At 37.3% G+C, this 24,543-nt stretch overlaps 1 protein-coding gene across 4 annotated transcripts in view; it reads right to left on the minus strand.

Annotated features, from left to right (window-relative positions):
• OTOG (otogelin) overlaps nt 1-24,543 on the minus strand; it is a 95,106-nt gene that overhangs the window by 33,209 nt on the left and 37,354 nt on the right. For all 4 annotated transcript variants that reach the window (XM_032113058.1, XM_032113057.1, XM_032113060.1 and 1 more), the window contains exons 24-33: nt 18,331-18,438; nt 14,108-14,246; nt 13,720-13,854; nt 12,496-12,642; nt 11,743-11,862; nt 10,778-10,894; nt 9,754-9,910; nt 8,710-8,736; nt 5,804-5,971; nt 3,508-3,786 (exon numbers count right to left, since the gene is read on the minus strand). In XM_032113058.1, coding sequence (XP_031968949.1) covers nt 3,508-3,786; nt 5,804-5,971; nt 8,710-8,736; nt 9,754-9,910; nt 10,778-10,894; nt 11,743-11,862; nt 12,496-12,642; nt 13,720-13,854; nt 14,108-14,246; nt 18,331-18,438 — 1,397 coding nt within the window. The remainder of the gene's footprint in view (nt 1-3,507; nt 3,787-5,803; nt 5,972-8,709; nt 8,737-9,753; nt 9,911-10,777; nt 10,895-11,742; nt 11,863-12,495; nt 12,643-13,719; nt 13,855-14,107; nt 14,247-18,330; nt 18,439-24,543) is intronic.

Consider the following 24,543-nt stretch of genomic DNA (forward strand, 5'->3'; position numbering starts at 1 on the left):
TTTCCAGCCCCAGAGCCCATGTCATGATCTTTTGGGCCAACAAAGCACATGAGCTCAAATTAAGCTCAACAACAACTCATTATGAGTGAACCAGGACCCTCTAGAAAATTAATTCTACTGATGGAAATGGGTAAGAGCAAATTGAAGTTAAAATAGTTAGTAGTATCATGTGTAAAACTGGCTTAAGGTAAAAAGATGGTTTTGTAAAAAAAAAAAAAAAAAACAAAAGAAAAATTCATTAAAATGTATTCAATTTTCAGTTTTGTAACATGTTTCTCAAAGTGATTCAGTTAATTAAGATTAACTGGATCCAAGATTAAAAGGAACCAAAAGTGCTCTGTATAAAACAAACATTGAAAAATGCCTCTGTGCAGTGTGCCTACACTTAGTGCATCTTGAGATTTTAATTTTAGCTGAAAATTCTCTCTAAAACAGGCCTTATATTTACAGCAAGCTAGCTATTAAAACACATAACTAGCATTATTAAAAACTTTGCTGCCAAATTTATATAGGGCAAGTCACATTTTTATCATATACATAAAAATAACTCATCGTGGTCTTAAACACCTGATAATCATATGAAAAATAAAAGGTAACTAGCTGAGCACATTTTTTTTAAAAAGGGTAAGAGAACAGCAGCTATATCCATAAAAGGGTCATAAACTCCCTACATACACTGATTTTCCAGCAATCTCAAATGGGAACTGATCGCTCTTACATGCCACCTTTGTGCTTGCCCATCTGGTAAGACTAAGGATATTCTTTCTTTTGACTGAATGCATACCAATTTATTTGCCAGTAAAAAAATTCCTGAATAGAATGCAAAACTATTTTCTTGAGAATAAGTACATGCTACATATCAAAATTCAGTTCTCTAGTCAATTTCCTCAAATGTTTTTGGTAACAGGACAGCAGAAAAATTGAAGTATAATGAAAATAACCCAATTTTAAAGCCAAAGTGACCTCTCATGGCAAATACTTCGCAGCCTCGGTGTATCCCAATGTGACAATATTTATTGCCATGAAACTGGAAAAAGTGACTCATCAGCTGACTTTAAACAGACATGTATCTACTGCTGTGGTGATCAGGTCACTTAAAATTCTTCCTTTCGAATGTGCGTCACAGAGCATGAAGAAGTCTCATGAGGAACTTTCTGGCCAAGGGGATTTACTGGGCCTATTATTCTGCTCCTGATATTTATCCTCTGATTCTGTAGGAATAGCTGTTCCCGGTTCAAGAGTTTCTGATCTAATATGCAAAGCATTTACAATAGTCAGCAGGAAACTCAATATGCTTTTGCCTGCGCACTCTGGAGCTGGTGTAACTTTTCCATTAACTTAAACAAATGCTGCTGTATTTTTAGACCATGTAATTACCCTACATCAGCAGGCTGGCCCTTGTGAAAGTACACTGGAGAAAGATTGGAGCCCTATGCTCCTCTGCTTATAAAACTCTGAAACCCAAGCCCTCGGATGTGGTGATTAATGAAATACCTCTTGATCATTTGATCTGATCCCACTTGCTGGGGTAAATTGTTTTAGTTTTCCATTGGCATAGATAGGATTTTTTGATATAATGACTGGAGGGCAAAGACTTCACACTTGAAAAGACATACCATTCTGTGTTAATGGATGACCACTGAGAATTGGAACATGTTTTAACCTTCTTCATTCCTCCCTCAAAGATAAAAGACTAAGGAGATATTTTTGTTAGGTCCAAAAAAAGTCCCTTGCTTGAAATGCTGTACGAACATCCTGGTAAGAGCATTAGCCCTCTAATTCTGCCGTTCAAAAACCTCAACAGCTCTGTGATTACAAGCGTTTGTCAAGAGGCAGCAGGCATTTGGCAATGACAAAATCTGTCGTTTTTCTGAAGTTGAAGTGTGCCAGTCAACAGCTGCATTAGGCTGTCAGCATAATGTACTGTAAAACATCAGTAAATTCACAATGACACCATTAACACTTTAATTCAATGTTTTGATAACAAGAAGCTCCACGAGGCATACAGTTGGCCTCTTCTGTCATAGAAATCAGAGGCTGCTTCAGGTCTGCCTGTGCCACAATTCAACATGGTCACTGTAAAACATGGCCAGGCCATGCTTCTTTTGATACAATATTTCATTTTCTTTCTTTGCTTGCAAAACACACTTCAGTTTCCGAGAATGAACAACTGATTTTAAAACATGGTATTGCCAGGAACACTTATTAAAACACTTCTGCTACCCAAATAAACAAATTACTAAGGCATTTAAAACTACAGTACAATAAAAAAGTTTTAGCACTGATTTTTAAGTTTTATATACTACGTTTGGTTTCAACAAGTAATTGTCACTGAATTTCACAAATGAATATGTGGGACGTATCTAATTAACTTGACTTGTTAAGGCAAGTAAAAACTAAAGCAAAGGGTAGTTACATGAATAATCTGCTTTGCTTTATTTTATAGGCCAATATAACCTCTTGCATGTTTTTCCTGACCTTAAGGCCATCTTCATTTCAGTGCATGGTTCCACTTGATTAAGAATACGTAAAAACTGTTATTATTTCTTTTCCTTACTAATATAAAAAAAAAAACCAGAAAGAGCTTGACTGACATGATTTTGTGTGTTTTTGTTATCAGTTCTTGTAGGAGCAACATTTGCAGCCAGGAAAGGAAAAGGGTCCTATGAAGGGGTCCTCAGAGTGAGTATCTTCTTCATTTCTGATCCTAATGTCTCAGTGGAATGGAACTATTATGGGAATGGGAATCTGTCAAGTAGATGGAAACACCCTCACAGCAGTCTGTTTTCTATTCAAGAACTGTAGCTGTTCAAGAAACGTGAGGGAAATGGACATCTCGAACCCCAAAAAGAGGTGAATACCTCCAACTGGATGATGACTAGGGGTTAACATACCAACAGAGCATCTCTGAGTGGCTAGTGGATAAAAGTCAAGGTGTTTTTCAAGAGAAAATGAGAATTGAAATTGGCCTGTGTAACCTACAGGCCATGTCCTTAGCACTGGATGGCATTACTCCTGAGGAGGCCACAAGGTTAGCAATGAGAACTCACTGTAGAGAAATCTCTCTTGGCAGCAGGCAAAGGAGAGAAAACATTGTCCACAGACCTTAACTTTAAGAGATCCCTTCAGTTATTTTCTATTCCCTTTGTGCATCCATTATTTATGAGCATGAATGTTCTGCTCCTAAAGAATTTTCTTACCACCTCCACAGCAAGTATTGCACAGAAACTATACACTAGGATATGTATTTCCAAACCCCTTAGGCAAATAAAACAAAACTGTGTGTTAAGCTATTTAATGGCTTTTCACAAGAAAACAGAATCTCATCTTCAGTGCAATGCTCAGGGAAAACTATTTTGAGCCTGGATGTCCCAGAGTACTCACATCTCCCAGTAATGTAGGGGAGAGGTAAGCAATCTCATCATCTCTGAAATTAACACCACCATTTAGCCTGGATTTGTACAGGGAGAAAACTGCTGTTCATAAAATTCAAGTATAATTACCTACCTACAAGTTTAAAAAGGGTGGACAGTCTGAACTCCTCTGAATGATGGTACTTCAAAAGCTCAACTGAAGAGGCTGAAATGTGGATGAAGTATCCTGGTTTTGCAAACGACTCAAAGGAACTGTATCCTGAAAGCCACGTATTCTTGTGAATGACAAATGTAGATCTGTTGTGAAAATCTTCCGATTTTTTCCATTTAGAAAGAACAAGAGTATTATTGGAAACCAGCTGAAGAAAATAATTTGGTCTCTCGGCTGTTTCAAATGAAATCAAGTTGGAATCTGAACAAAGAAAACAGAAGAAAGCCCACAGAGCTCATTTACTTGCTGATATATGCATAATAAACTAGGTTCATTCTGACGTACCACTACTGATACTAGTAGCATGAGGAGTGAAAACTGACTTTGGCCTCACCAGTGAAAACAGCCTGAATCTTGTAAGAAAACACACTATGTATGGATTGCAGAGTGCTAGACTGTGATGATTATTTAGTTTTCTAAATACTCTACAGATTCCAAAAGGAATACAAAGAGATTAAGACATTTGCCCACACCAGGATAAAGGAATATAGTCCTGCAGTCAAGCAGAACTTAATTTACAGTCTTTACTAAGCCATTTATTTAATGAAAACTTTAATTCCATCTAACTAGCTTTAAAAGTAACATTTGCAATCAGGAATTGATAGCTTAAAAGCTCAACCTTTCATTAAAAATAAATTTAAAAATTGTATTTTGCATTCAGCTCTCTAGCTCTCCCTCTAAGAACGTTACAGCAAAGTCTTTTTTCTGGCAAATGTTCCCTCATGATACCCTACCCTGCAGTACTTCTGATTTCAAGCAGCCTCTGTACAGCCAATTGCAGGGCATCAGATCTTGAGCCTGTTACAGGCATCTGTTGCTCACAGAATTACTTCATCCTCTTTTGCTGTAAACTCTGCTATCCTCTTGAAAACAGCCATTAATCTACTGTAAAATCAAGTAACCCCCCAGGACCGGGTAGCATTTCTTTAAAAAAAAAAAATGCGCAGAAAACAAATGATCTCTATTAAAAGGATATATTATCACATTCTGGTGTAACACTTCTGGAAGACCACCTTGTTTTCTGAGGTTTTTCAGTTAATCTGAAAAACCCAGCAGTACCAGTGAATGCCTTTTTATGAATTGTCTGTTGCAAGTAGCTCTTTGATAAGTAACAAAGGACAGTCAGTGTGACTTTTAACACCTGCTCTACAGCCAGTCAGTGCATTAATGCCCCAAACTCTCCATTATCCAGGAATTGCCTGAAACTGATAAGACATGCATTTTGCTGAGGTTCCAGAGAAGCAAGAATGTCGAGTTCCTCATGACCAAATGATGAAATGCCATTTACTCAAACTGGACCATAAGGTGCAAATTCTGTTTGCCAGGTGAAATTCTGAGCAAGAGATTTTTATAGGGGAATAGAACAGTAGGACTGACCTTCCCTTTCCAAACATACATTGAACGCAATGTACAAGTGCCTCAAAACTATGACTAATAAAAGAAATCTGTCCCTAGCTATTCTGTTACAGGAGCTCTTGTGTCAGTTCTACAGACAGCAGTATTAGTAATCAAATGCTTATCATTTTTTTAAGTGACCCATATCCCTCCTTTGATTACACCTTCTGGCTGTCCAAAGAGCTGATCACGGGGCTGTGGTCAGTAAAACTACTGATACCCAAGTGCTCTGTGGGCACTAAAGTTGTGTATGCAGACAACTTCAGCATTTAATTAATGTCACAAATGCTGGATATATACTCTTGTAGGCCACCTGCTCACATCTGAAGGTACGCAACACATCCTTCATCTGCTGAAGAAGCCACGTGTTCCTTCAGGGGAAACTTAAATTGGTACCCAAAGGAGACAAATTCGCAGCCCCCACCCTTACAGAGCTCAATTAGTGCCAAAGGGCATCTCTGTGCACGTGGGCAGACAATCAGTGATGATGGCAGAGCCAGGGAAAGTAAGGAACACTTTTGTTGCAGTATTTCTCTCCCATTCTTCCCCAGAAGATATGTAAAGAGAGAAACACACATGGAGCACTGGGCTGCAATACCAGTTTGGTGCTTCGAAAGGCTGGGGGGTGGGAAGGCAGTTGCTTTTCAACTGTTTACAAAGCTACAATCTAACTAAAACCCACCAAAGGAAATTTTGGCAGACTTTAAAATGCATATTCAGCTGACAGATAGATAAAAGATATTTTTTCATCCAGGTCTATTCTTAAAAACAAGGGCAGAGTTTGCTCTGTCTTATTTAAGATGCTAGGTTATTGTGACTTTACCATGTGCTTTGGGTTTATAAAGTCCTGAAGTCAGCATAAAGCTCACTACTTGTCCAGGAACAATATCATCTTCTTTCACTGGGAAAACAACACCATCCACCAATTTCGCTGCTATTACAAATTTTCCATCCAAATAGCTGACCAGTTTGTATGGGCCTTTTCCCAGAGCTGTCGAGAAAAAATCAATTATTTTTCAAGTCAAGTGTCACAAATGCTTGAGCTCTAAACATTAGGGCACAGCACATAAAGAACACATCTCACCACTCTGAAAATAGATCTAGGTGCCATGCACTAAACTCAAATGAAAACCAAAACAATCTTTTTCAGAAAATACCTGTTCTGGAAACTGTCAAGAATACCTGCACTCAACTTTCAAGATTGATGATGAGCTTCTTCTTTTCCCTCCCTCTCATCTGCTTTGGTTTCATAATCACATCATTGAAATGGTTATTTGATTCAGAAGTAAACAGTGTGTCTGTAAGATCACCCCACGATCCTTCTAAACTATTTATTTGTATGGCTGAACTGATTGTACACTTCTTACTACTCTTTAAAACCTATTTTATTAATGTCCAAAGCATGAGGCATTTTGCAGGGAATAAATTTTGTTGTCAACAAGCATCAAAACACTTCTTGAACAGTGAAGATACAAACGTAACCACTGTGAAGTAAGACAGGAAGAAATTAGGATCATAAGCAAAGAATGGTCATGTTTTACCTATAAGTAAGAAAAGCCAAAAACATGCAAAGTTATTTCACAAACCTAAAAAGCCATACCTTCTCATTTAGATCAAACTTCACTGGAGAAAAGTATTTTAGAGATTATTTTTAAGGGTTTGAAACCATTTTTGTTAAGTTCTCTGTTAAAATCAGGCATTTAATGCCACATCTGAGCAGTTCACCTCATTACCATTTTACCCACAAGCCAGGACATGGCAAGCATACATCTGAGATAACTTCCCAACTGATAGCTGCCATTAATAGCACTGACCCTTAAAAATCTGTTCCAGCTGGTTGAAAGTCTGGACTGCAATTTGCAGCCTGCCTTCACATTCTGGTTCTCCAAAATCTAAAAATTTATTAAGAGTTTTGAAATCCTAAGGATGCTGTATTACAACTAGAGCTTTAGAGCCTAATAGCATGAAAAGGTAGCCAATTAGCACACATGTCCATGCCCACCTAAACATGCACAATGATACCTCTTTACCTTCAGTGCGGGGAGTTGAAAAAACACTTTTAAATTACTACTTAAAACATACAGTGTTCTGGAAATATCCTAATATGTTTAAGTCTCCCATCTCAGGCCCATCCAACAGTTGAGAGACCACAGACACCAGCTGAGGATTTCCCTTGACCGAAGACAAAAGGCTTCTGCTCCTAGTGGGACTGGAAGTATTTCACTCTGGATTCATCACAAAGTTACATAAAGAAAGCCTCTTTCTGGTCTAAGACAATTTCTTAACCTTCCTGTCTCCAAAACAAACTAATTCTGGGTCATCCTTCTGTAAGTTATGTAGACAAGAAAATCTTCAGCATGGAGATGATTTTTCCCCCCACTGGAAGCTTTGAAATAGCATGTGTTGAATACTGATGAGCTGGATTAGCAAACAATACAAAAATACAAAGTAAGAAGTATACAATAACCACGTTTATTGCAAAGCTGGTCACATGCACAAATCTCCACTATTTCCACGAATTTCTGTCAGTGAGAGTTCAGTAACAAGGATTATAACACACTTTAAAAGTATGTGTTACCGTCTAGCTTTGCTTTCACCACAGATGTTAGAAGCACTGCACTTTCAGTCTGTTGTAACTACACTAAGATTGTCTAATATCAGGCTGTATTTCTTTTATGAAACAAACCAAAAAGAAAACTTAAAAACTTCAATCACCTCTTATATTCAACTATCCTTTATTTAAGTTAATTTAAAGTCTTAAACAGCAATTTAGATAAAATTCCCATGCATTAGTGATTTGACCCCACTCAATCTTTCCAGGAGTCAGTGTACGAGAAAAGGCAAATTTCTTGGGCTTGGCGCAGTGCACAAGTCTCTCCCAATTTGAACTTGGTCCCTTTCAGAAACCTTTCCAGGAGTGAGCTGCTACAACATCCAACAGAAGACCAAAATACTCCACACACCATGTGGATAGACAGGCTTCTACATGAGCTTGATAAAAAGGGTTATAGCATAAATAGCAGGAGCCCTGACCCTTCCTCACACCAGGCTGGCTTGTGTGCCACATCTAACTGTTCAGACGCTCACAGGGGAATTTGGAAATAATCTGGATATGGATTCCAAGGCTAACACAGCACTACAGCACCCAGTGCAGGTTCAAGGTATGCTCTAGCACCTTGTGCAAGGTTTGCACCCCTCTCTGACAGCCACTGTAACACAGCAGCAATGCTGCCTGCTCAGGAACTTGAGGCTAGGTCAGACAGACCTAAAAGGAGTGTTATTCCCCATCTGGGGACAAAAAGTTGTCATAGCTTAACAGCTACCTCCCTCTGGAGGCTGCACATGAGCCTGTGAGTGATTTAACATGGCCACTGGGGTCTGCTCAGCTTTGAACTGCACTGCAAGTTCTTAAGCAAGAAGTGCCACTAGCACTTTTCGGGTGATATTCTATCAATTACTTAATGATTTAATTGTTTAATCATCATCCATCACTGCAAAGAAAATTTGTCAGATACGTGTCCTTGAGAAAGGTCCAGGAATAAAAATATTATTAAATTAAAAGTCTTTGAAAAAGCAAAATAAAGCAGAAAAACAATCTTGGCTGGCTAAACAACATCTCATTCATAAACATTTTCACTAACACAATTATTTTTATACAAAGATTCTAAGACTTAAATTAAAAAACCCCCAAGATTCTACTGACATTTTGTCACTTCCTTTAGGACTTACCTTTGTTGAAATATTCACAATCATAAGCTAAAATAAGAAAAAGAAAAAAAATGCATTTACAGGCATTCTACAGATAAACGGGTTTTCTATTCCCCCTTATGATTAAGATGTGAGCCAAATGCTTGGCCAAATCAGTTCATACATGAACATCTATTAAAAAAATATTGCCAAATATTTACTGTACTTTAGATAAAATACTAATTTAAACTACACAGATTTACAGAAAGCATTGCTTCCCAGCAGGAAATACTAAGCTTATATATCTACAGTTGTCTTTTTGTGACCTCTAGTGGTTATGACTGAGCTTCACATTAAAACACACCTTTCCTATCGAAAGTTAAAGAGTAACCCCCTCACCCTGTGGCCAGTTTGCTGTGTGACCCTGAACAAGCTGCACAGTCTCTGTGCAACTGCAAAGTTAAAACAATGCTTGTTCCCTTCCATTCTTTGCATCTCCCCCCTCTTGTATCACATCTTTGGGGAAATGACAGCCTCCTGTTAGGCATTTCCACTAGGTGTTACAAAAAAGGGCCTCAGATTTTTTTAATAAATTCTAAGAATTGTCGGAGCAGGATACTAAGGTAATGACTATGCCCTGCTTAAAAACCTACGTGTTTTTTTTTCCAGAAGACCTTTATACTTCACACTTGCTCTGGGGGCTCTAATAAGGCACCCATGTTTCCTAGACCTTATTAAGGAGTAAAGTCCTCCTGAAGATGGGAGATCACTTGAGCTGTTAACTTTGCACCTTTAGTTTGAGGGATGCATGCTGTACCCTCATATAGACTTCCCATGATTTTTCCTTTCACGTCATAGGACAAGGGATTAAAAGTAGAAAAGCGCCCACTCATGAACACAGAAAAAGCACATAATCCATCCAGACCAGAATGAAATTGGAGCGAGAGGCACCAACTCATCTTCCTATCAGTGAGGCTTAGATTCAGCTCATGGCCCCAGGTAACCTGGTGTGAGTGATTTTTCAGGTCTGGCTCTCATGAACGCTGGCAGTGGCAGCCCTTGGCAATGCTGGTTAAACAAACTTACGACACACTCTGGGAGACCTCCAGTCTACAGCAACTCCATGCTGGCAGCACTGATGGGCATATGCTGACACACTTGTGCAGAAACACTCACAGTCACCACCTTGGTTACAACCACAAGTATCTGTCAAGCAGTTGGAGTAAAACCAGGTGACATCAATCTGGAAATGAAATATCACTTATCAAAAATACTCCTGTAGAAACTGCCAACCAACACCTCGACACAAAGGCTCTTTCAAAAGGCAATTTATCAAACTTTGAAGTATTAAAGATTTCACTTTCAATGCCTCCTGAAAGATGAGAAAAAATGTTCATTGGAACGCACCACAAAATCTTGTCCAGCACTTAGCAACACAATGAAATCAATGATCCATTAAGAACAGGCACATTAAGATATTGATGGCAGCTTCTGTTTTGTACAGTTTTGTAATATTTAAGCCCTAATAAACAGCAAAAAACCTTATGAAATAAAAGACTAAAGTGATCACAAACCAGTAAAACTCAGAAATTTTAAGAAAGTCACACACACATAAATTTTAAGTAATCGAAGCAGATGGAAAACTCTTTTCATTTGTGAACTGCTTCATTTTCATGCGAGCAGTTCATATTCTCTTCATATTAGACAATTTCACACAAGAATTTGTCATTTTCCCTTACAGTATTTTCAAGTTTGTCCGAAGTGACAAAATTTCAAAGAAAACTGTCACTGCTAATTTGCTTATTGAAATGTTACACATTTTCCAGGGATTTACATTTGAGTAAATTTTCTAGGAATGAGTTCTTCCCATCTGACACTATTTAATACATTTATTTATATATGCATGAAAAATGAGTGCCATAAAACACTCGTGATGAAAAGCAAGCAAGTGGTTATGCTTACACAAATAACGCTTGTGATTAAAAAGAAAATATCCCAAATTGGGTGTATTTTTTCTGCATTAATTACAAAGTGCTTCACGATGAAGAGTGGCATTTCTCTCTAGTGATATGTTTATTTTCACTTGTTTCTAAACAGGACCACAACTCACCACTGGATGGCAAGCTTCAAATGCTTCACTTAGCAGTATCCCACATTCCTTCTTGGCAAATGGCTCTCTAAGGGGGTTCAAACTGCATGGATTTCGAATGTCAGAGCTGTCAACACACTAAGCCAGAACACAAAATGAAGGTGAGAAACTTTATTCATAACCCCTTTGTGTTTGAAATTGCAAAGCATATTTTTGTGCTTTTAATTTTTTTAGGGAGATTTAAAATGTGAAAAAAGTGTATCATTTATGAAACTAAAGCAGGACTAAGATATAGAATTAAAACATGATGCTAATGAAAAAGAAAGGAAAATAACAATTTGAAGAAATATTTCACTGGTCTCAAAGGAGCACAAAAACACACATGTACAGGTAGGTCTGTTCAGAGGTGCCACACAGTTCCAACCTACAGTCCTTACACCTGAACAGTCTCACCCAAATAACAAAGATCACTCACACAACGTGCATCAGGAGCGTCAGAAATCAGATCTTTTTACTCCAACTACTATGAAGGTACATTTCTATGAACACTACTAGAAACATTACAGTAAAAAAAGTTCAATTTCTAACTTTACAGCATATGGAAATATTTTTTTTTTCTTTCTATTGCTATGATTGCACAGTTAAATGTTTCCCAGCTATGAAAGATCAGCTAATCTGACAACACAAGTGAACCCACAATTCTTCCATTATGCACAAGAAATACTACTTTACTGTTCAAACGTCTTCAAAAACATTCAGACTATTTTACAGCATTTTTCTCTACTCTGTAGCACTCTGCAGCAACAGAAGGTGCTTTTCCTTAACAGATTATGAACCACTTTAAGAACCACTGATATTGTCATTGCTGCTGACTGGTACTTCCAGGAATGAATTTCTGATTTCATTCGAGAATAATTTTATGATGTAACAGCAAAAAATCTACTAGCAAAATATACTAGCAAGCACATTCTTCTTTTGCCATGTACCTCTACAGCTGTCCAGCTGTTTCCAAACTCTTGTGGGTTTGTTAATTCAAAGTTGTCCGGAGTCCTGAGTTCATTTACTGTCTTCAAATCAAAATTCCCACATAAACCAGTCAATTCTCCCTGAGAAAAAAATTATATATATATATATATATACACACAGACAAATATATATATACAGATATATAAAAATGTATTTTCACAAGACAAAATACTATCAGCCATGACCATTTTCAAAACTTGCATCTTCAGCTGTTTAATTATAAATTTGTTATTTTTTGATCTTTTCTTTTTTTCAGCCAAATTTCAGTCAAAACAGTTTAGCTTTTTGTAGTAATAAAGCTATGGAGAGTATTTTATTTTGGCAATGCCAGCATTAGCCCCTTTCAACTATGTATCCCCAAGCCTTTGAGAAAGGAGCTGATCTTTTGTTCAGAGAAGGGAGCTGTTAGCCAATTACAGGCCTTTTTTTTATGCCTCAGCAAAATAACACCTGCTTCAGTCACATAAGGAGTACGTAATGAAGGAGACCTTTGGCCCAAAGATATTTGTCTCTGTTGTTACAGAAGTTATACAGTAAAGAGTAATTAAAAAAAGATAAATGAGAATATTTTAATTAACAAGGTAGCTGAATGCTTTTTAATTGATTTCTGACACGGTCTGTTCTCTGAATAATTATGTTTTATTTAACATAAATATCTCTTTTTACATAAATACCTCAAAGAAATGGCAATAAGAGTGTTGACTTTCACCTACCTGCCATTGATGACCCATCTGGACATGAACTGTTGTTCTCTGATCCCAAAGAATGGTGATATGCTCATCAGGAAAATGAACAACAGTGAAAAATCCAGCTTTCCATAACTGCATTTTTTGTAGGCCATCGATGTAACTAGATAAGCTCTGTTCAAAATAAAACAAGGGAGCTTATAATGGAAGTAAGATCATCAAAAAATGTTCACTTGACAGGAAATTAAACACCTAAATAAAATTAACAATGTAGTTCTCAGACTTGAGTCCAAAAACAAACAGAAGGCCACAGAGGGAGAAAGGCTTAAGCAAAAGGGGGCTGGATTTTGAATGTGAACTGTACTGTATTTTTTATGTTTTTCCAATTTGAAAAGTTTATTTTATATCAAACTTACAGGATGGGTAATGGAGGGAAGATTAGAATGTTAATGATTCATCTGGGAGGTAGATGAGGTTCCTCATTATGATTTTCACTTAGTTATAAGTAATTCTGTCTCAGTCACATGACTTTTTTGAGTATGGATAGGTAAAAAATATGCATGAAGCAGCCTCTGGAAATAAGGAATTGTCTAACTATGTCCCTAGATTACAATCTTATTTACATAAAGCATTTTCCTCTCAGTCCACTAGCAATCAGATGGCAACTTAGCTGTAGCGTGGACTAAGATGTCTGGTTTAACTACTCAATACCTCCAACTTCCTTTCTATAGTCACTCTCTAAACTGTAAATAGTAGTACTTATACTAAAATTACTAATATGTTAAAATATTAAATGTTTACAGAATAGAGTTTGCAGTTTGGCCAAAACAAAAATGAAATTCAAGGCTGTAGAAGATATATCACAGGCTGTAATTTGTTGGGGTTTTTTAACTGTATAGAAATATTCCTCCTATACATTCCAGACCTGGCTAAGCTCTTAGTACAAGTGGAATTAACACCAAAACTCCCACTGACTTCAGAACACCTGTATTTCTCCTCAGATTTTAAACAGGAATTAAGTCTAAACAAAGAGCTACAATTATCTCATCTAACATTTTTGTTAAATATAGGTAAGATTTTGTTTAAGGTTTCCATTGAACAATCCAGATGTGATCAGCATTCACAGTAAAGATATTTACACCTCTGCTACTGAAGTGGCACAATAAGTTTTTGGTTATGAAAAGAAGAAACACCAGAGAAGTACATCTGCTGCTTTTTGATCAGCAGTAAAAACTGCTTACTGAAACTTACTGGATTTCCAGTTTCATCATCAAATACTAAAAAAGATTTTCCAACATTAATGAAAATGTTTTTTCTGCAAATGATTCCAGTACTAAAGCAGTCAATATTCTCTATAATGACAGACAGACTGGTTGAAGAAATACCCTGAAGGAAAAAAAAAAAAGAAATGTCCATTTTTAAATATGCTAATATAAATAAGCATATTGTTACATAGTTTTGTTAGCAGAAACCTCGGTGTATGTTTATGTCATGCAGGATTCAAAGTCTAAACAACACCAAAAAAGTAAAAACAGCATGCAGGACTCAGTAAAATGTGCAGATAGGAAATAAGTACAATGGTAGAGTTTAACAGGCAGTTTTAAACCCAGTTTTAGAGAGGCTTTATGAAAAATCTCACCTTAACTAGGTAAACCTTACAAGTTCCAACAAAGTCAAAGGTGAGTCCATCGAAGGTCCTGTAGTGCCGGTCCCCATACGCCGTGCACATGGATGGGCAAGGCTGGAAGGTGCACTGAAAGGATCCATGCTGGCAAATGCTGAAAAATGTATGACCAATAATGGTAATATCAGCTGCAAGTCCAGACAAATGATTACAGCTATTGCACTGAGAAGCAAAAAAACAAAAGCCGTGCAGCTGTGAGGAGTGTGGACAGAAGTGTTTTGAAATGCTGGTTACAAGCAACAGACATTCTCTGGGGAAAAAAGTGTACACATTGAACTCATACAGTCTATGTTTGTTCTCCATTAGAATGTAAAGGCTCCAGAGTGTATAAAAACCACAATAGGACACAAAAATCCAGAAAAACCCAACAACACAAAACCCTCCAAACCAACACAATACAATTTATTCTCTAGTGGCACACCAACAACATGCTACAAGGAAAGGGCCTTCTTTTTCAGCTTTTCACCTAACATTTGTTTCTACACAAGCTGAATGAGAGTCAACAAGTAGCATGCCCTGTTACTAGAATCTTTATCCATTCTCTGCTTGAATGAGAATTTCAGAGCTAGATAAAGCAAACATTTCAGTAGCATCATGTTGGTGCTGAAGTTACTTAAAGGAACCATGCTGTCGGACTTAACTCTTTTTCCAGGTATCATCTGGATATTCCTACATATCATTGCCCTCAAACCCTAGCCTGATAGTTTAGGAGCTTCCAGAACAGTTCAAGTTCTCTCTATGGCCACCTTAAACATAAAAGGGCTTTCACCACACATGTACTAAGTGACTGTTTAGACCTTGCTGAATTCCCTTTGCAGCATAAGAGGTTTTGCAAGCATTGGATATTATGCCTCCTTCTGAATCACCCTCTTGCAATCTAAAGAACGTTTTCAGAAATGACGAAAGTTTTAAAAATAATGGATAAAATTTAATTTCCTGCATCCACAAGCAATTATTCAAATGTTATTTCTATGTTCCCAAATGACCCAGACACGTAAAATTCCCTTGATAAAGACAAGAAAGCTGGTGCCATGGCATAGCTTTAGAACAGGTATCTTTATAAATGTAGGTTAAACTAAATAGAGCATGAGATAGAATTTTGGTACATGCCTACGTTGACTTTTAAAAAGAAATTATTTTTAATTTCCTCGTTAAATGAATGCTGCACATTTTACAATTAAAGTCTTAATCTGACTTACAGAAATACTGGATAAATCTCTAACATTTGACATCTCACGTACTAAAGCAGCAAGCAGTATGAAGTTTTTTCTCAGTATATAAATTTTTGTCAGTGTAACATTTCCTTTGTATTTCTATCACAGTGTTAGTACACCACTGTTTTCAAAAGGGCAGCAAATATCTAAAAAATCTAGGTAGCCCCAACTACTGGCAGCATCAGGTTCCTTCCAGTTCACTTAGCAAATAACTTGCACCAACATGAAGCCATTGTCCAGATTTTCCAAGACTCCACTTATCCCATCACTGATTTACTCCACTGCTCGCATTTTGCACCACTACATGTATCAATACACTAAGCACATGGCTAAAATAAGTTAAAGATACAACATGTGAGAAGTATTCGCTGTATCAAAGCACAAGATGGCAGTAGGACCTGCCAGCTAACTTCAGTCACCTCAGAGCAGTACCTAAGGAAGGAACCTCATCAAGTTGAGGGAAAGAGAGGCCAACAGAAGAAATTTTATTTGGACTGGAAGACTAAGCACTGCTTCTCATGTTCTCCTGAGACATTAGGTTTTAGTTTCACTCTTGGCCTATTCAAATCCTTCTCCATATGCTGATCTCGTAAGGGCCTGTGCAGAAACATTTCTTAACATGTAAAGACTAGGGAGTTCCTTTGCATAGTTTCTTTTTTTCAGGACTCTTAACACATTTATAGTCAGAAGGATTAAGAAGTACACAAATGTCTTCAAAACACCAGGCTTGTTTCACACTAAGCGAACATTTAGTTATCTAGAGAGCCCTGTTGGAAAAGCAGAACTACCAGCATATTCTAAACTTCAAATAGCTTTTTTAAAAAGAAGTCTTTGTTAAAGAATACAGGAGGCCCAATTCAGCAGCCCACAGTGACCAGCAGTTGCTCAATGGTCTCAGCATGATGACAGCAGACCAGCACATCTACCTGCACAACCCATCTTACCTTGCACGGCACCCCACCAAAACGTTGCTCTGATACCCTCAGCGTTAGAACCTTTTGTGTTTCATGTTGCCACTACACGCTTAATATTTCGGGCACTTGCACAGAAAACCAAACTTGGGGGAACCTAGAACTACAGGTCAGTCAGACCCCAGAGCTTGGGCTGACAGGTCCTGTCAGTTCACAAGTAGTTTTGTGGACTTAAGAAATTATTTTGTTTGTCACGTTACTGTTCAGTAGAAAAATCAGATGAATATTTATTTTGTTAGCACTACATCAGATATGAGTAAGATGATATTTATCATCAATGTACAGTAATTCCATGCACTAACCCTGCTATACAGTAACTTCTATGAGTGCCTAAATGGGTTTGTTTGCACAGAAGCACTCTCATGCTTTGCACATTTCCCTTAACATACCAGATACACAGTCCTGCATGAACATACAGCAGACTTAGAGATTCTATATGCTTTGTATCAAGCAGAGCTTGTTGCAGACTCCCTTCTATTAGCAGACAACTGATCGCCAAAAAGCCATTATCACTTAAATCTGTCTTTGCTTCTGGACACAGAAGACTACAAAAGGCATGACAACCTTAAGCATTTGTACATTAATTAATGAGCCTGGCCTCAGGAAAAAAAAAAGTGAGAGAAGGCTAAATATCCAGTGGTTTTCTGCCTGCACTGCTGCTGCCTTTGGTGAAGTCTCATACAGATTGAATGGGATATATTAATTCTCTCTGAATGCAAGCAATCCCACACCAGGTCCACATGGAGAGGCCTTTGGAAACAAGGGGGTGAATAACCCGGGTCGCTTTACCTGCCTGCCCAGTGGAGATGGCTTGTAAGTCGCTTCACCAGTCGACCAAAGGGCTACAAATCTCTTCTAGAGCAGCTACTGAGGACCTGACGAGAGGCAGAGGAAGGCAGTCAGCACAAGGCTGGACACTGGGGCACGACATCCAGACAAAGCAGAGCCTGGTGCTGACTGGACGAGCCTTCCCTGGGCTAGGCTATCCTGAGCTGTGCAGGCCAGGAGCAGCAGCCCACCAGGGGACACCAGTTAAATGCTCCTGGTAAGCTACAAGAAGGGCACAAGAGGAGGGAACTGCTCTGCTGAGAATCTGGAGGCTACACCACTGCCACAGCATCTTGGTTCTTGGCAGTAGAGCTGCTTTTTCTGAGGCTCTGGTAAGACAAGTAGCACTGCTTGGTGCCAGCTCACAACATCCAGAGGTTAGAGAGGAAAACAGGAAGGGACCAGCAAGAAACAAGCCTGTTTCAGGATCAGGTAGGTGGGGTGTATTTTCACACTCCTGTGAAGCTTATTAAAATGGCAGTAAATCACATCCCACTGAGAGTGCTCGAGGAAACCTGGCAGGGTACATGCAGCACTTACAACACTGGATACTAAAAGCAGTAGGTTTCTGAGTATGTTTAAATGATCCTATCAACCCTTGCCTATTGCAATTCTCCCTCTGAAAGCTGATTGATTCATCAGTTATCCACACATGCAATATCAGCAATCAATTTGTCTGTTTCTTTGCTCAGTACATGATGTTGATCAGTACTCCCCTTAACTTAACATAATAGTGGGTGCATACTTATGGACACAGAGTTATGTTCTGGTCTCTAGACTGCTCAGATTCAATGCTAAGTATGAAAATGAATAAGTAAAAAGCTTTAAAAAATGTCACTCAGGTGTAATACTTAAGGGATTTTACTTTGGGAATACTAGCCATGACCTTGAAAATAAAAGAAAAAAAATCATGCTCTAAATTAAGATTTTTAAAAACTAAGAAGATCCTGAACAGCTATTATTTTGTTATGTAAAGCTCTTTAAATCAACAACAAAATCGAAACCAATTTTAATAGCTCTTTGAAGAAATGTAAACATGAAGTCAAAGTAGATGATTTACCATGATCTGCTGTGAAATTCATGATCAAAACACGTGAAGGAAAAACAAGCAACCTAAAAACACACAACAAAAATGAAATAATCACTTAAATAGCTCTCCACTTACCATGTATGACAGGAAGAAACTACTTTGTCACCTGGAAAATACTCCTTTCCTTTCCATGAGCATGGACATTCATCTGCATCCAAGCACATATCCCCATGTTTCACAAGACTGTCAAAAAAGAACAGAAAATACACAATCAGCAGCAGTATAGCTGGTATCCTGGTATACAAAAATATTTTCCTAAACTTAAAATTACTACCACCTTTGAAACCCAAATAATATTTAAAGTCTTCTGAAACCAAAAAGGCACAATTTTATAGTAATTGGGTCAGAGCAATTTGGTGTCTTCCTTTCACAGGTACCTGAATATTTTACCCTTACTAAGTGCCAGCACTTCAGGCACTAAGCCTTTAATCACCAACCGTGTGAAGATTGACTCGTTAATATACAAATTTTAAGGTCAGTGAAACTAAGAATTTCAAGAAATCCTCTAAATTTCACCAGATTTCTTATAACTCAGCCAATTGCAATTAACTGAAGCCAAGAGATAACCCATGAGATGTGGGAGCCATCACAGCCCTTTGTTCTTGTTGTATGTACTCCTACTATCCAAAACTAGTGGCATATTTAGTCTAAGGACTTTTAAATGAGGATTTCCTCCTGACCTCTTCTTTTCTTTCCCTTCCCTGATTTAGAGATTTGCTGTAGTTATGCCACTTGCTCTGTGAATAACTTAATCAATATCAGAAGTGCTATCCTGGCTGCATGAAATTATTATATTAATTATTTATATTTATTTCTGCATGACAGGCACCTTCACACAAGCAATTACAAACATACTCAATTTTATTGGCAGAAGTATCCTCACAGTCTTCAAGGAAGATTTTCATGATAACAGAGCTAACCATATGCATAGCTATTCATAGTTCAAGACTAATGCTATGAATTTGTGCTCACACACAACTCCTAGAGAATCAGATAAAAATGGAAAACTGTTTTAAAAAAAATAAAGTGAAAAAGATTACTTTAATAGAGACAGAACAGAGGAATTCTTGCCCAGCAAGACTAAATAGAGTAACTAGTCCTAACTTTAAAGGAAAGCATTTGTGGTTTTTTGATAATATTCAGAAAATCTGAAATTAGACAAAGAGAGATAGATAGAGATCTCAAGCCGATTCTACAAATAAATATCAGGAGATATACCAGAAGTATTGAGTTACTTTATTAAATTAGATATCATTTTACTGAGCCCGGGAAAGTTGCATTTCCTCCAAAAAGTGATTCATTTTTCTTACAAATATTGTAATGCTATTGGACAGGCAAAGTGTTACCAATATGGGACCTGAGGATCCAATAACAGATAGAACAGCTGTGATGACAAACCAATCTCTCAAATGAAAGTTGTAAAACATGAACTCTTGACAAGCTGCAGCAGTGTCTTTCACTCCAACAGCTGCAGCTCCAAGTTGTTTTGATCCTATCCAGGATCCCATTCTGTACAACACAAGAATCCAGAGCAACTAGCATGCCAGTTCCATAGTAAAAGGATTCCTTACAGGCACCATGCAGTCTATGATTATCCTTGTTTCTAACGTTTGAAATGCATTTGTATTGAAAAATAAACATTTGTATTGAAATGCATTTGTATTGAAAAATACCTCCTAAAATGGTACTGTCAAGAAGATAATATTTTTTCTTCTTCAAGATAAATTTGTTTGGAATCCCAGCACATCTCTGTAGTAATACAATATTAAACCTGTCAGGAACACAGGAAAATCTGTATATTGTTCCTGATGTTTAGCACTGTAATTTGGGCAAGATACAGCGCCGTGGGCAAGACATGATGGCTGTGAGGCACAGCCATGACAAACAGGGTGACAATACTGTTTTGTTTCCCTGCTATCCAAAAGGAAACATTTCATCATTGAATTTATCACAGCACATTTTATTTGCTCGTATTAATGAGCTGGTAATTGGTATTCGACAAATTATATTGTACAAATTTGTAATTTGCATTTGACTTAGACTCTTCTTCAGTGTGTTATTTATCAGACAAATTCACAGCTCTCTGAGGCTTATGAATGGGAACATGCAGAACATCATAAACCCTCCTTCCCCACTAAACTGAAAAACTGTAATTTTCCTCCAGGGTAGGTGAAGTGTTCTTTGTAATCCATACTTATTTCAAGCATTGTGTCACTTGGAGACAATCAGCTGTGAGAAATTCCCACTGGTTTAAAGCTGCTCAGAACTGAACAGGGCACATTCAGATACAGAGATCACACTGACAAGGTAACACTAAATGCAGTTTTTTCCTCACATTATTACGCTGGATTAAAAAAAAAAAAAAAGTGATAACAGCTTTCTCTCTTGCAAAGCCAAGAAAATGGATAGATTTCAATGATCTAAGAATTTGCCACAAATACCCTACAGAGAGGCCTTGCACAGCTCCTCTTTGAAGTATCAGACATTTTTCTTGATGCTTATACTTACTGTCCAGCTCACAATGAACTGCAAAGACAAGGACAACTATCCTGCTTCACCCTGCTGAACATGCCCTTTCATTATTATCTCATTAGCTAAAGCTTTCTGCATTCACACACACAGAAATATGTAAACAGTCTTGGTAAAGGCACCATTAGAAGTAATATGTCACCTGTCAACCACCAAACACTTCCTTGCTTCTGCAAAACTCACAAACCTGGACCAAAACATTAGGAAAAAAAAAAAAATCTTTCCCCTCTTCAGCAGAGGAGTTTTCAACAAGTTGTATATTGGACAGGCTCCTTCCCCTCTCTTCTGCAACAGTCTGACATCAACTGATTTATGCAGCCACGTAATATTTTTGCCACAACTACAAATTTGCTCTCTGAGGGTTTCACAGATCTTCCTACAAAGGTCTGTAATAAGAGTTTAGGGGAAGAGAGCATTTCTAATCCCAGAATTCCACTGCCATCCATGACTTTCTAACCAGAAAACAAGACAGATTTTGAGAAAAAAATCCCATGTTGGTAACACTACTGTAGCACCTAATGCCTTCACTACAGTTCACTCACTGTCTAGACAAGGAAGAGTTAATATATTCCTGCTGACTGTTTTCTTTCTTGTTTGGGGAGCTCCTTGCAACCTCTTCTTCCTTTTTCCCCTGGTTTATTATACCAAAATATTAAGTAATTTTGCAATATGCTTGGAAGGTTTTCATTATTCTCACTTTACATTTCCATCCTTCTGTGTTAACAAATGATTTCGATGCTTTAACTGAGATAGTCAGTTTTTTTGCAGCTTCACCCTGGATTGGAAACCCCCCCTGCCACCAGCACCAGAATTTCAGAAAGTAACTCTGAACATAATAGAAGCCTCCTTTTGAACTAAGTGACAGAGTTTCATATGTCTCTTCTTAAAGACAAGTCAGAAAGCAGAAGGTAATATGAACATGTGCTCAAGAATCTCAATGAAGCTGGTGAAGTTTTACTGTCAATTAATAAAAGTACAGAAAAAAAAATTAGAGATTTATTTGCAGCTGGTATAAACTACAAAATAAGAGACCAAAAGGGTTTGTAAGTATTGCAAGAAGAAATAAGGAACTCTAAAATATATCAAGGAAAGTTGCAAGTTGGCAAAGCAGAAGACGATGGAAAAGAACTGGGTTGTCTTGCAATGGCACTGCAATAGATGTTTTCTTTGGAAATGAGCTCCTGCACCTTTAGCACACTCTGTCTATAGCCATCAGAAATAGAAACCAGCATAAAATCCCGTGTGGATAAATATTAGTTCCTGAAACATTCCAAATACATGAATGTTGATGTAGTCTTTGTAAGAGGATTGTATTTTCCTGAGGAAATAGCCAAGGGCATAGCCATGATGTTATGTATCCCCATAGGGGTTAATCCTTATTTGCCTGGAAAACATTTAAGTCTTCTTGACAGACCTCTGCAAAACTCTGCCTAAATCAGAAGCAAAAGACTAAAAATACTTAGCCTGATAGCAGCAGCAGGGCCATCCAGAAACGAGAGGTTTGGACAGAACACAGCTTTTATTTTCATGCTAATAATAATAGTAAATTCTGAGCTTAAACTGAGGAGCAGTAGGTCTTCTGAAAAATGACATTAAATACACACCAAAAGCACAAGACTTTGATTTAATCTAAGGAGACTTATTTTAAGCTGTAACATGGTCAATGTAATTGCACCCATAAAGATTGATTTTCTAAAAATATTTGAAACTCATCTGTATTCTTCCCCCATTAATAGGTTTGTTTGTCCATAGGCACATTTATAAGATGACAACATGCATTGTTTTCTTTCTGAAAATTAGAAAGGGATGAATTTTCTTTTTCTTTTAATAAAACCTTCCAAAAATGTGTTTAAGCCCCTTATGTGTAATTTGATACATACCACAGAAATACAGTGATAATTTAGAAATTTTTATAAGGAAAATCTGGCATTATATTCCTTAGTTATGAAACTTCATTACAATTACTGGATACTACAGCTTTGAATTTACTATCTCTTCCTTGATCTATTTTATGAGAGCAGTAAGTGATGAAAGAAAAGCAACAGACAAAAATTCTTATTATATTAAATTTCCTCAAATTTAGTAGAGTCCAGTTTTAGCCCAAAAGACATTCTTCTGTCATAAATAACAACAGTTATCTCCAGGGTGTGGGGGTGGGAGAAAGAAGGTCTGGTTTTGTTTTTCCTAAATGAAAAAAAAAAAAAATTTTATCAGACATTTGGCTTAAAACAGTGGCTCACATAGCTATAAACAACTAAACATATAGTGCAAGGAAAAAAGAAAACTTCAATACAATTGCCTTGTGCTCCTGAGGTTCAAACGGACTCAGGTCGTTTATAAAAATAAATACATATGCTTGGGAAAATGGAGCACACTGTGTTCTTAGTTATTTTAGAATGGTGTTGGTTTCTTTTTAAGGTCAGTGTGTTGACACTCTATAAAATATTGAGTTGGGTATTGGATGTTGCTGAGCTGTGAGAAATTAAGTGACCTGGACACAGAGATAACCACTACTAGCAGCCAGCTGAGAATTAACTTTTTATTCCCTTGCAGTACTAACATTGAGTGCAAATTTTAAAAAGTCACTGAAACAAGGAGAAAATTACAGCCAGTTTTATAAGCATGACTAGGAAGAGAAGTCTGGTCATGATTTAAAGTCCAAAAAAAGTTAATTATTTGATTAACTAAAGTTTCCAAATACTGCAAAGTTAGCAGAGACTCCCAGATTCAGGTTAATTGTATAGTGGTTGGTTTAATTAACATAGCTTTATAGAGGGAACAAAACCATAAAAAGCAAAAAATTAGGAAGATCTAATAGGCAGATGTAACAAAAGCAATAGAAAACATTACTATTTGCATCTGGGACAATATGTATTTCAAGCTATTGACATAACTCTCAGAATTTGTATTTATTATTCATATTTAGGGACTGGAAGGCCTTGGTTTTTCAGCAAAATTGAATTAATATAAAATAGACATGGAAATTGCTAAATATTTCAGTTAATGGAAATATGAATGGATAACATGATCTAAAATAAATATCGACATAAACAATTTGACTGATTCAGTCCAAATAAAAGTACCTGTCTTCAAAAAATCTGACAGCTTAGAGTCTAGAGTCTAAGCTCTAGACTTTAAGTCTAAGCTCAGCTTAGAGTCATAGAACTATTTAGGTGGGAATAGACCTCTAAGATAATTAACTCCAACCATTATAATACTCCCACAAAACAATATATATTGCAAATACAGTATAAATTTTGCACTGTACACTCTATACAGCGTAGATCAGTTAAATCCAACCCATGCTGCAGTCAAAGGGTAGCATCCTGTCAGTGGGGGAAGCGAGAAAACACAATTCCTTCAGGAAAGTGACTGCTTTTCTTGACAGCAACACCAAGAGCAGGCTGTAAGCAACAATGAACAGAAGCTGTTTCAGAGATCATTACTGGTCTGACTGGAGACCATGGAAAACCAATGGAATAGGGACAGGCACAAACCAGCATATGTCCATTTGGAGCAAACATGTCACACAGCATGCAGAAATGTAGGAAGACACTACTGGCTTTTCCCCTCCTTTTCCTTTACTCTGTCTTTTCTCCTTGTTTCTTCTGCACTCTGATTAAAGATTCTGTCTCCCTGCCAAATCATGCACATTTGGTACAGTTAAGGAGGGAAAAATCATTCGATTCATAGAAAGACAGAAGCAGCAAATGTAATTCAAATATTGTACTTGAAAAATTATGCACTGAGAGAGTATTA

Source organism: Corvus moneduloides, chromosome 6 (assembly GCF_009650955.1).
Source record: "Corvus moneduloides isolate bCorMon1 chromosome 6, bCorMon1.pri, whole genome shotgun sequence".
In the NCBI taxonomy this organism is placed as follows: domain Eukaryota; kingdom Metazoa; phylum Chordata; class Aves; order Passeriformes; family Corvidae; genus Corvus; species Corvus moneduloides.